Source organism: Rhea pennata, chromosome 1 (genome assembly GCF_028389875.1).
Source record: "Rhea pennata isolate bPtePen1 chromosome 1, bPtePen1.pri, whole genome shotgun sequence".
Classification (NCBI taxonomy): domain Eukaryota; kingdom Metazoa; phylum Chordata; class Aves; order Rheiformes; family Rheidae; genus Rhea; species Rhea pennata.
The window spans coordinates 114,075,451-114,088,385 of NC_084663.1; the positions used below are offsets into that span (position 1 = coordinate 114,075,451).

Consider the following 12,935-nt stretch of genomic DNA (forward strand, 5'->3'; position numbering starts at 1 on the left):
ACTGCTGCTGATAACTTTATATAGTTTCTTATATTCTTCAACTTCAAATTGAGCAAAAACTACTTTGAAAGTAAAAATGAGAACAACATGAGATGATGCGATAGCCTTACAGGCTGTACTAAAGAGCACACACAAAGCTGATATTAAACTATTCTTAAATTGACATAATAAATGAAAACTTCTTTTTTTGGTAGTCAGTTTCCTCTGTAGTTGAAGCTTTTATCAAAAAATACTTTTTTTTCCCCTGCAGGATTGAGAGCTTCTCAGATCATCCAGTACCAGATTTTAAACACAGCTAGAATACCTATTTTTAGTCATTCTCTGGCAAAACTACTTCTCCTCTGTTTAAGTAACACCATGATGGATGAAAATCCATTTCTCAGTGCCGTGGGTTTGGGGGCGGAAGGTTGGTTTGTTTTGTTTTTGTTTTTACATGCCTGCCATTATGAAGGCATGCAGTTTTTAAAACTGATTTAAAAACCTACTGTCTTTAACAGATGAGCATGAAGAATTGTTTTTATCATTATGAGGCATCTAAATAATGCAGTACGTTTTTTGAATGACGTTTTAGACCTCTGGATATATAGTAAGTACTGAACGCAAGAAAAACTGTTTGAACTTCACCAGTTCTACCACTTAACTCTTCTTTGCCACTTCAGCCTAAGTTTTCTTCTCAAGCAGCTTACTACTTTTGTCATGTTTTCTGTTGTGATAAGCTACTCTAAAGTACAGTGTTGGGGTGACACCTTGCTTTGTTGTGACAGACATCCTACAGACACGTTATCCTAAAACTTGACTGCTTTGTCTCGCTTGGGTATCTGTAGGCAAATGTTTCAAATTTTACAGCCTTTGCTTTTAATTTGAGATCTCTTAATAAAAGAAGGTGAACAGAGTAATGACTTGCTGAGCAAGACATTTACTGTGTGTGTATATTGTATTTTTAATGACCCTACCGTCTGAATGCTGTGCTTGTTACCAGCTTCAAATTCATAGCTTTGTTCAGGAGAACAGAGTGAGGGGTTACTCCATTGTGCGTGACTGTCAGCATGGGGTGCAAGGAGGAAAAATGTCTTAGGGTTGAGGGGGGGGGATTTCCCAGCTGTAGAGCTGGAATTTTTAGTTTTGTAATACCTAGTCTTACAGGAGAGAAATAAAACGAAATATTGAATTTAGCCCCGTTTTTTTTCTTCCCTCCCTCCGCACGCCAAAAAAGTAGTCAATTTCTCTGTGAATAAGAAGTTTGTCAGGAGTTAAGTGAGGACTTGTGATAAAGGAGGGCAGGGGAAGGTATCGAACATCTATGTGCGCAAGCTGAGTTGCACTGCCAAGCTTTTCATGAAATAATTGACAAATTGCCTACAACATGGGAGTTAGGCTCTGTTACTCTTCTAGGGAGGGTGTTGTTCCCCCTCCCCCTCTTGTTCTTTGCCATTTCTGAATATCTGAAAGTTTCTTTGGCTGTGCTTTATCATTCCTAAGAATCAAGACCAATATACTGCATTTCTAGCACTATTAGTACTATTAGTACTATTTAAACAACAAGCTGTAAATTAATTTTGCAGTTTGAAACACTAGCAGCAGACAGTTAACTAAAGTTGCTTCTTTGCAGTACTGGTAAACCAGAACTGCATCTGTTCATGTTGTAGAACAATTTTCCTTACAATTAAAGGTCTAAAACCTTAAATTTCTAGTTAATATAATTCTTTCAGGCTACTAGAGGAGCGTTGCGTTTACCACTGATGTATAGGTATGGTAGGCTTTCTAGACCATGTACACGTAAGCATCCTTTCTTAATAAAAATATCTGCCAGGGCAATGTCCTAGTTAACCAGTTTAAACTCTTACAATGTATTTCACAGTATAGTAAGTTAAATGCTATCAGCAACTGCATGTATTACCACCATCTGAGAGTTCCAGCAACTCCAGTGTCTGAATGACTAAAACATGCTGTGTTTAAGTCTGGCAATTTCTAAAACATTACCAAAATGCTGCTGAAAGCTATCATATAAAGAGCTTCTCAGACATCCCTTCCTTAAGTTCTTTTCCTGTTTTATGCCCTTTCTAAGTTGCCAGACAGAAAATGAGGCTTCTCTCTCGCGTTACATGCTCAGTGCAGTCACCCAAAGCCTGTTAAAATGCAAACTTGTTTTTCAAATCTAAGTTAGAGCAAAGTCTTTATTCTGACTACAGTCCCCCCTTCAACTACTGTTATTTGTTTTCTGTGGCTGAAGGTATGCCTTTTTTATTTTTTTAATCAATCAGATAAGCTCTGCCCAAAGCAGCATCCTGTTCTAATATTAGTCTTTAAGACTGTAATTCAAAATAAGTGAAAGGCAGAAGTTGAGCTGGTTTTCTCACGATGTGTGATAACTTCTTTAGTTCTTGTCTAAAGTTTGGAGTCTTAATGCTGTGTTCATATTGTTTTTACTTAATAATACTGTTGTCACTCAGGAACAGTTATTTCATGCTACATTTTGGTGCTCAAGTTAACAACTTGACATCAACTAAGGACTCTGGTGGTAAGGGAGGTTGTTAGTATCCCTGATCACTCTCCAACATTTCTGCTGGAGGTTAGCATTAGCAAAGCAGAAGTAACAGATGAAGTCTCCCTGTGTACTCCAACTGCTGTTAGGAACGAGGCTGGCAAGAGTGGTGGGTTTGAATTGTGGCTCCTTGTTGATAACTGTTGGAGGAACGTAGTCTAGCATGCCAGCCCTGCTGCGAGCAGGGTGGTAACCTATGACCATAGCTTGAACTATCAAGGCAAATGGGAGTTAGTCTTCCGTGAGTATGATTCACAACCAATTCTGTCCAAAGCTAGATAGCTCCTTCCCCTCCCCCTGACTCCTCACCCCAGTTTATCTGATACTGTTTGTCATCTATGGGATGCTTCTCTTATGAAAAAATATGGCAACAGGAGAGTCAAAACAGAAACGAGTTTTTGGCCAATTTAACTGTGGCAAGGCTCTAGGTATTGTTTGAGTACCTAATGGTAGGTGTTTACATAGCTGAGAATTTCATACCGGCATCTAGGTGGGTCCACGATGACTTACCCTGGGTTATGTCTGAAGGATGCTAGCAGCAATCAGGTGTCTGGTTTTCTATTTGCTTTCAGGGACTTAGGTAAGAGAACTGTCTGCATTCTCACTTTGTTCTTGGGACATCGGTTTCCTAAACTTACACTGTCCTCTGAGGTCCTTTGTTAAGCTTTGTTCTAAACCACCTGATGTTTAGAACTTGGCAAAGCAAATCCAAGGAGCCTGCTTTTTCTCTTCTATTTGCAACTTTGTTTGGATTCTGTTCTCATGCAACTTCCTGCAGGCACCACTGTTTCCTTTGATTTGACTAATGTGCTTTTCCTTATGATTGCTCAGGCCACCTAGTATCAGTTCACGGCTACATTAGTGATTTTCAGATAGATAGAGTGTATACTTCTTGGGCAAACTTCAAAACAGATAAAGTTACTGCTATGTAAGAGTAGGCTTCTTCAGTCTGCATATAAAAGCATTTGATGAACAAAAAAGAGTAGGGTAACATGTCATCTATTCATTGCTGCACTTTATATGGTGAATTAAAAGCCAAAGCTTATGTCTTGGAACATGAAGAGTCAGCAGAGGCATTTCTAAAAGGGTGTTTTAAAGAAGAGGCTTTCTAGCTTTAAAGAGTTCTTTTGTCTTTCTGCTTGATCAGATATTTAATGGTTTTAAATCTATCAGCTGTCTCTGCACCGCCTTAAGTTACTGTTCAGACTCTTCTATTTCTTGAAGGGAAGCATGTATGTGTGATTTGTGTGTGTGTGCTAGGGGATTGTATGTATGCTGAGTCTGAATTTTTCTGGTATGATTTGTATTTAGTACATTGTATGCTAAGCTCTTCAGGCATTCTTTAGTTGCCATGATGCACAGGGATACCTGTAGACTTGGTGCAACTGCAAGCTTCAGATACAAAGTATAAAAAGTTATTTCATGGGACCTTCCATAATCAGAAGTACCATGATCCTGCCCCAGAGGATGTATAACATGATTTCTTATTGCTGGTTTGAGATTATGAACACTTAGGACAAAGCAGTAAGCTGCATGACCTCTGTATTAAAGAGCAGGAGACATTTCTGGTTTGTGGAAAAGTATATGTAATATGTCTGTGAGTTGCAGATGTTTGAGCTGTTTGTTGTCCAGTTAGAGAGAAGCTTGATGCTTCAATAACTTACTAGTGGCTTTACCCACACACTTGAGTCCTAAAAACAAGTGCATCCTACCTAAATAAAAACAAGTATTAGCCACTGTCAAAAACTCAGGAAGAAAAATGCTTTCCTAACCCTCATCATGAAAATGTGAAGGAAGATATTATTTCAGTGGTTAAAAATACATCCTGCATACCAATACACAATGTTTGTTATTGTTCCCAAAACAGCATGATTCAAGTAAAAGTAAAAGGCTATTTTCTTCCCATTAATCTAAATAGGACTTAATAGATTAAAAGGAAAAAAGTCTAGAATAAAACCTGAAAGCAAGCTTAGGGAAACTTGGATAAAAACAGAGATTGGCTTTGTATGTACAGTGGGAATAACTAATCCATTTGGAAGTGCTGGAGGGGGGTGTTCCCTCTTCTGGTGTTAGCAGATTTTTCTTTTTAAAAAAACAAGCAAACAGAAAACCCCACAAAGCAATCTGTCTTGTCTATAGAACGGAAAATAAATCCCAAAGCATTATGTGAAATGGAAATATTTTTTTTATTTCAGTATTCTCGGGGAACATAAATAGCATTGCTTGAATTGTCATCTTTAATTCGTATTTCCCTCCATACTAAAAATATCTGCTGAAGTTATCTTTTGGTGACACAAAGGTGACAGTATGATTTAAGCATGGTAAAGACAACAGGGTAAATGCATACTTGAATTTGGATCTTTTGATAACATGCACATGGGAAATTTCACTTAAAGTTGCCGGATATGAAGCCATACTCTTTTAGAAGCCAGAAAGGTTGGCCATACACTTGGGTTTCGGTGGGGAGTAGGAGTGGGAGGTAAGGGTGTCGAGCAAGGAGATAATCTAGAAAGCAGTAGCTCTGAACAAGAATGTAGGATGGAGTGAATGTGAATGAGCAACTGAACTTTTGCTACAGTGTTGGGGACTTAGCTAACATGATCATGGCTTCTGTAAGCTGTGGAGCAATAGTTAAAGGTACTGATAGGACCACAGTTGGAGTGCTGTAGATCATGCAGGTATCTCTCTCTCTCTCTTTTTCTTTTCTTTCTTTTTTTCTTTTTTTTTTTAAGGATGCTATTAAAAAATATAGATGGAAGTGCCACAAGAACTGTTTGGTTGGAGAATTCCCTCTGCAGTGACTTGAATGACACAGAATGATCTTAGTTTTCTGCAGAGTAAGGAGATGACTTGTTGATATCCTCATATAGAGAAAATAGCTCAGCGCTTTAAGAACCTGTAGCTGAAAGACAGAAGACTCACTCAAGTGATAAGTGGGGTACATCCTTTAACAGAAGTAATCAACTATCAAAACAAAATATTAAGAAGCAGAAGGGCTCTTTTTAAAAAAAAAAAAAAATCTCTGCATATCTTCAGATCAAGACTACATGCATATCTGTTAGATTTTTTTTTTGCAACTTTCCCCCATTCGGTAGAGGAAAGAGAAACTACTTCTGTGAGAATGAAAAAAGGAGATCTGCGTGCATGAAAGGTAAAATTGGATTAGATTAAATGGCCTCTTTTGCAGTAAAGCAAGGTTAGTTTCTATCAGTTTAAAGAAAATTAAACTGTCTTTCAACAAGCTGTCTTTCTAAATATTGTTGATTGGGGGGACTCTCATTGATCACTGCGGTATCAATTGTTCATTTGGCTGATGTGGACAGAGGGAACAGACCATGAGGACAATGTCCACGGTGTCTTCAGAACTGGTAAAGACCCCCTGGAACTTGAGAAGCTTTTGGGAAAAAAAAAAAAAAAAAGTGCATACATCTGTACAGTGCAAAGACAGTTGCTTTTTTAGCTGTCCTTAAGCAAAGTGTTAACCACTTGATAAAGTGGTGGCCCATTATTGTAATGGTAAGGATAAATGTTACAGACATAGCAGCAATCCTAATAAGTCATGAAGGAAAGCACAGTGGAGTCCTTACATGAAAGCAGAGTATGTATAGTGAAATGCCATGGGGAAAGAAGGTAGCCTGGTGTAGATTGATGTAGAGCTCGTGATTATTTCTCATTTTCTCTGGAATTTCAGTATTCTAGACATAGGAGAAATCCAAGAAGGAATAGTTTTTTTTCTATTTGATTATAACACTATAGAAATGTTGATTAGTATTTTCATTCTTTGTATATAGACAAGAGTTTGAGGTAACTGCCAATTACAGCACATACTCCAAATACTGTAGCAGAAGTATGATATTCTTCAGTAAACATGCCTGCCTTGCAATATGAATACAATGGAAAATAAAAACCAGTAGATTGAGACATTGTCCAATTATAAAACAGTACCTACTATGTATATAGAACTTGTCACATGTAATATTTCTCTTTTACAAGTTTTTAACATGTTCCAAGGCATAGAGAGGAGAAGATGAATTGTTCAAGGCCACCCACATGGCCAGTCACGTTGTTCTGACTTTCAGTCCAGTGCTGTCTCTGGTAGACAGCATCTATTCTGTCCTGTGGAAAGAAGGCTTGAAAATACTAGTTATTATTGCTGAGTACCTATGACAGTGATAGTGTTCATTGCTGAATTGTGGCCTTTTTTTGTGTCTCCCCTTGCAGATCATAAAGTGACTGGAATTTCCATTGAAACGGATAACAAAAACGTAAAAGCAGAAGAGTTTAAAGGTACAGTATGGACATCACTATGCTTAAATATATACATAATACATGCAAACTATGCAAACAGAAGCAGTGCAGACATTAAGGTTGTATTCCTCATTCCTGCTTTATTCTTTCCTTTGGCTCTTCATGTAATCCTAGTCTTGTCTCTGTTTTCTATTACTTGACCCGTGGCTGGACTAGATGATCCCAGAGGTATCTTCCAACGCCAACTATTTTCTGATTCTGTGTCTGTCAGTCTTGACAGCCCACTCTGTAACTTTTGTCTGGTTTCCTTCCACCTAAAATGTTAGGAACTGTTAGAAAAGAGAAGCATTAATTATATTATATGACAGAGAAGTGAGAGTATAAAGAGGGAACAACTGTAAATCAACCATTGACAGTAACTATAATTTAGTGACTATTTTTAATACATGTGTAAGTCATATAAGTCACACATGACTTCTCATAATTGGGCTAGAGGACTCAAGGAGGGCAGGGAGGAAAATCTCTTGATGTTTGCTGAATGGGTGAGAAAGAGATCCTAGTAGTACGTGAGTGTGCAAGGTTTGTTTATTTCCCTTGTATTTGGTTTGAACGGAGAGAGATGGGAATTTGGAACTGCTTGCTGAACTCTAGGGTCTCCTCATCTCTTCAAGGCAATATGAAATATTGTGATGGCCTTTGAAGCTGTCAGGTGGGCTCCTGTAAAGTATTCTTGTCACTTTCGGGTAAGGAAAAGAATATCTGTAGAGCTGAGAGCAGGTAAGAGGAGAGAGAATTTCTTCAGGTAATATTAAAGCTTGATTAGATTCCGTAGTGTACAATATATACCTCTATTATACTTTAAGTATTTTATTAATTTCTATTGTTTGTATGATAGTGAGACTAATTTAACGTGCCTTCTGTTTTTTTTTATGTAACAGCACTTGCAGGAATGCTAGAAGCTGAAGGATAGACTCAGCTACCCAAGAAAATGCAGCTGACCTGAAATGCATTTTTCTTTTCTTTAACTCCTGTTACTCTAGAGCAGCGCTAACCAAACGATAACCTCCAGATCAGATGTAAATTCAAAGTAAACATTGTCCAGACCTTTCCAAGATCCCAGAGGTCCTAGAGTTTTCTTGAGCATTCATGGAAAAATAATTACAGGTGTGATGTACTGTTTTTTCCAGGCCTGGTAGAGCCTGTGCTGATGCACAGCCTCTTCTGAGTATACCTTAATGAAAATCAAATAACCCTGCTCTGGAAAATGCTTCAGCTTTTCCTCTTATTAACAGACTCAGTGAGGAGAGGGGAACTGTAAATTATGTTGTCTCTGTTCTGAGTGCACTCCTTCCAATCTGTTCCTTCTCTCTGGATAAAGTTAATGGGAGTGGCATCAATACTAGCTTTTTCTGAAATGAAAAAATGTGGCATGCAAGAAAGAGACAGTTCATTGAAGACAGAAGTGATCTGCTAAGCTGAGAACACTTCAACTGAACCATGTCTGTGTTAACTAATATAGACTAGCTCATGAGTTTGGCCAACTGTCACAGAGCCAGCAGCAAATGCAAGCTGAAATTGAATGATGGTTTTTCTTTGTTAAAAGGATACAAAAACAAAATGGAAAGGAAACTTTAGCAAATCTTAAGATTCAGGAAGCCTCCACCCATCCACTCAACCTGAAGTCAGGAACCTTGGGTTTCCTGAATGCACAGCATGTTTTGCAAAGCAGCCTGTGTGTGCGTGTAACATGTTTTTGGCAGAGAACACCCTCCTGCCTCATGACTTTTCTTTCAAGTCTGGACATTTCTTCTGTATAAAACATCACCAAGGTTACTGGTCTGGTCCCTTTAAAGCCTTTTGTTTCTCAACCGAACAGACCCAGAAAATCAGACTCAAAGGGTGAATGGGCAGACCTGCTGGTAGCTTTTAGTCACCTTTCAGTCTTGTTTGCTGAGACTGGAAATGAGGGTGCAGGTTGATGTAGATTGAGTGGATATTGTCTCCTGAAAACTAGACAGATATCATGAAAAATGAAAAGATCTTTGATCAATGATACTCTATGTTATGTGGAGAGTCTAAAGGTAGCAAGCCCAATATTGAACTGCTTTCTTTCACCCTGTTTGGAAAAATAAAACAAATCCAAATCATAGAAATTATTTCTGTTTTCAGTCATGTTATATTAATCCATTACTCCAGGTTTACAGTAAAAAAAAGGCTGCTTTCCTACTTCACCTCTATTCTGCTGTGAGAATTTGGGGCTCTGACCACTCTCACACTTCTTTTTGTCTCTTGGTGACCCATACTCTGTTGCCATTTGGTCTTGCCCCTGTTACTGTACTTTGTCCTGAAAATTATTAAAAACCCTAAGATACTAATGGATGTGTCATTAGTGTTGTCACTTGCATAACCTGTTCTACTATCTTCTTGCATATAAGAGGGTCTAGTGCTTTAACTATATTAGGAGCACTTCTTCCTAGTCTAAAGAAAAGATGACTGACAGTGAGGAGAAGTATGCTTCAATATATAGACATGCTTCAATATATAGATGCTCTCACACATATGTTTCTGGGCAATAGTAAGCCTTACTTCATGAATGGAGGGATTCAAAGCCAGTCAGATATGTGGCTGGATTCATTCCTCTGATTGTCTCCCAACAACTCTCACTCTTAATACCTTGACTTAATTTATTTTTTTGCAATAAATAACTCTATTTTCCATCACGCTGTTCTACAGGCAGCAGAACTACTGAAGCCTCGGGTTTGTGTCTCAATAACTCACCCATACAGTATGTGATGTCTTCCCTCCCTCTTCTTCATCTCCCTTATAAAATTTATGGGCTTGATCGTAGATCACAGCTAGAGTTTGAGCTACATATTACCAGTTGCATATGCTGATGCCTTGCTGTGGGATGGGGGGAAAGAACAGCCAAGTTCCCAGTGTTACCCCTTTTTCATTAGCAGTACAAGTCTGTTCCCCACCCAGTTACTGCAACATTAGTAAAAAACCAGTAACTCTCTCTTGAGAGCTTAGCCTCTGTGTGAAATTTGATTGGTGATGCCCACTCTACGTAAGTCAGGGAAAGCTGAGTGAACAAAGAAAGTTAACAATTATATGAACCTTTTTTATTTAAGAACTGAAGAAAAATAAGGGGTAGCCAATATGAAATTATAACTAAATACTTAAATTACTTTGGGGAACATTTAACCCATTGTATTGATACAATTAAGTTTTAGATTAGTCAAACTATTGCTACTAAATTCAGAATAGTAATTCACAAAATATTGACAAGAACAAAATCAGATTCTTCTTTAAATTGTGGTCTGCTAACTGACAAAAATAGTTAAATATAAAACAATGGTAGTAGGATGGTATCTCTGCTCAACCAACCTGTGAATGTCTAATCCCCAACACCTGAAGTTTGATCCAAAGGCCACTGAAGAATGGGAACACAAGTAAGTTCTGTTCCCCACCGCATTTGTGTAAATCTGGAGAAGGTCTGATGATGTCACTTTGAGAAGTGGATTTGGCTATTGCTGATTGTTCAAGTCCTTTGGAAGAAGGATAATTAACTTCATGGAGCCTGAATGTGTAGTAAACACAGTACTGAAAATCCTGATTTCTCTTTTGCTCTTTTTCCTAGAGGCTATTCTTAGCTGCAAGCACAAATTTTCAAAAGAGATGAGTCTAAGAATAGAATGGAAGAAAATCCAGTCTCGGGGAGTCTCGTTTGTTTATTACAATGGTGAATTTACAGGTGCAGTATTGCAAACTTACGCTAATGGCTTAATGTGTCATCTCTGATATAAATCTTGGCCCCTTCTAGGGGAATAAGATTGAGAGTATAAGTGAGTGAGAATACTTTTGACTCTTACGACTGAACAGCTGTCCTTTGAGGGAAAAGAATGCCTTCCCACAATTTTTTTTTTTTAATCCTCCGTGGTTAATTACCTTTTAAATGAAGTTAAATATAATAAAACTTGAGGCTAAAAAAAACAGCACTGCATGTTCTTTAAAGTTTTCCAAAAATTAAATTGCATGAAAATACAAATCTCCCAAACTAGTGCAAGTTTTGCACTTCTATCCTATGAAGAGATTTCTGAAGGATCCTGTGGAGCTGGAGGCTTAGAAATGAATAATGCAGCAATTTTTTTATACATAAAATATAAATTCAGAAGTATATTTTAAATTACTTGTATTCTTTTTAGAAGTAGAATTACTGTTTATATGTTCTTAAAATGACTTACTTCAGCTTTATGTATTGAGGAAAATATGGGTCTCCAGTACCTTCTACACAATAGATGAAGCTTGAGAAGTAAAATATAGCTAAAACTACTTGTTAGTTTGTAGAGCTAGCAAGACGTGCTGGTTTTGCCGATAGACTTGTTTTATTCCTGTATAGCAAGTAGAACTCCTGGTTCTATATGTACCAATAATTTCACAAAAAGCTATAGACTGAACAGAATCTCATTTCTTTTTTGCAAAAAGTCTGATGACTATATCTTTGCTAAATCCATCGTGTTTTCTTGCCACATTAAAATCCCAAATACTTGGCTGTGGTTTCATTCAGAATTCTGTAAGGAAGTTATGTTAGCAGTTGCCATCTTTCTGAACAGAGGATGATTTAATTTTTTCATTTGACTACTGCTGTTCATGTTTTCTTGAAAAATAGGCAGAAAAAGTGTTCCATCTTCCAACTAGAAATTGTGTAACAGATATAGGGTTTTGAGCTGAACTTTTTGGATTAAGTGTGGATTAAGTTCCACAGACAGTATCAGTCCGTGGAAGGTTCTTACTGTCTTGAGGAGTGAAATTGGATATTGCTCTTTGGTGATAGATAACTAAAACGGAATAAATGAACAATAATTCATAAATGACTGTTTCAAAACAAGCTGATAAGACAGATGTTTCTTCTGGGAGGTGGCTGGGGAGAGCAGATCCTGCTTTTTGGAAAATTTGAAATTTTGGAAAATAACTATTTCTTCTCTCTTAAAGGTGATTTGAAAGACCGAGCAGAGATGCTCAATACAGGAATCCATATTAGAAATGTGACCAGAAAGGATTCTGGGACCTACCGTTGTGAAATTAGTGCAAAGAGTGAAGATAGCCCACACTTGAGAGAGGCTACTATTATGCTCACAGTGTTGGGTATGAACAAACTTTACTACCTGGGCTTCTGTAAAGAAATGGAAAGATGGCAGGGGGTGTTAGAAGTAAGGTTATTTGTATAGTGTCTGCCTTTTGGGTGTCGTTTGGGTTGGTCTTACGCACACATGCCTGTACGCACACACGCATTCTAGAGTGTAGTTCACAGAGTAACTTTGTAAAATGCACTCCTGGGTTCTGCAAATATAGGACCAAGGAATATGGGGGTTTTGTAGTTGTCAAAACTTAGTAAGTACACTGATTTATATCATAGTGAAATGGCCATTTCTACCAAAACTGATGTCATTCAAGTTGCTGAGATCTAGATATGTTGATCATGGTGTTTGGCACTGCTGCAATGCGAGCTAGCAATCTGTGCACTTTATTTACAGGAGAAACAGTAACCTTTTTTTTTTTTTTTTTTTAATCTTGCATTTGGGAAAGGAGGGAAGGGAAAGAAAGGAATACTAAGCATACTCTTACACTGTCCTCCCCCTATTTTTTCCTTATGGATGAGTGGTAGAGGTAGGTAGTTCTTTCCTTCATAGGAAGGAAAGAAAATACTTGCTTTTGAAATATCTGTGCTATCTACAGAAGGTAATTAATTACTTTTTAATTAAAACCAAAGTCTCAAAATTCTTCATAAAAAATACACTCATGAACTTCTGACTAGTTTCAACAACAAGGTAATCATCCTTTTTCCTCCTCCTCCTCCCCTCAACAGAATTTTTTTTGAATGTAGCTTTTTGATTTAAAGCTACAATCTAAGAGCTTGAAGTTCTGTGTGTCTTTCTTGCACTTTTATTGAAAGTTAATGGAAGTTAGAGTTCTTTGAGTCTTTTAAGTTTAAAAGTAAGTGACACCTTAAAAAGTATTCATAATTTGGGGGTGGGGGGGGAGTGACTTGAAGCTATGTAGAAGAAAACTAAGGGTGAGTAGATCTGCATGGTTCATTAAAGTCAGCCAAGAAAAATTAACTTATACTTCTGTAATAAAAAATATA

The 12,935-nt window shown here is 37.5% G+C and overlaps 1 protein-coding gene across 2 annotated transcripts in view; it reads left to right on the top strand.

Moving 5' to 3' along the window:
- JAM2 (junctional adhesion molecule 2) overlaps positions 1-12,935 on the top strand; it is a 33,463-nt gene that overhangs the window by 13,658 nt on the left and 6,870 nt on the right. For both annotated transcript variants that reach the window (XM_062597983.1, XM_062597991.1), the window contains exons 2-4: positions 6,764-6,829; positions 10,431-10,544; positions 11,783-11,935. In XM_062597983.1, the coding sequence (XP_062453967.1) occupies positions 6,764-6,829; positions 10,431-10,544; positions 11,783-11,935 (333 nt within the window). The remainder of the gene's footprint in view (positions 1-6,763; positions 6,830-10,430; positions 10,545-11,782; positions 11,936-12,935) is intronic.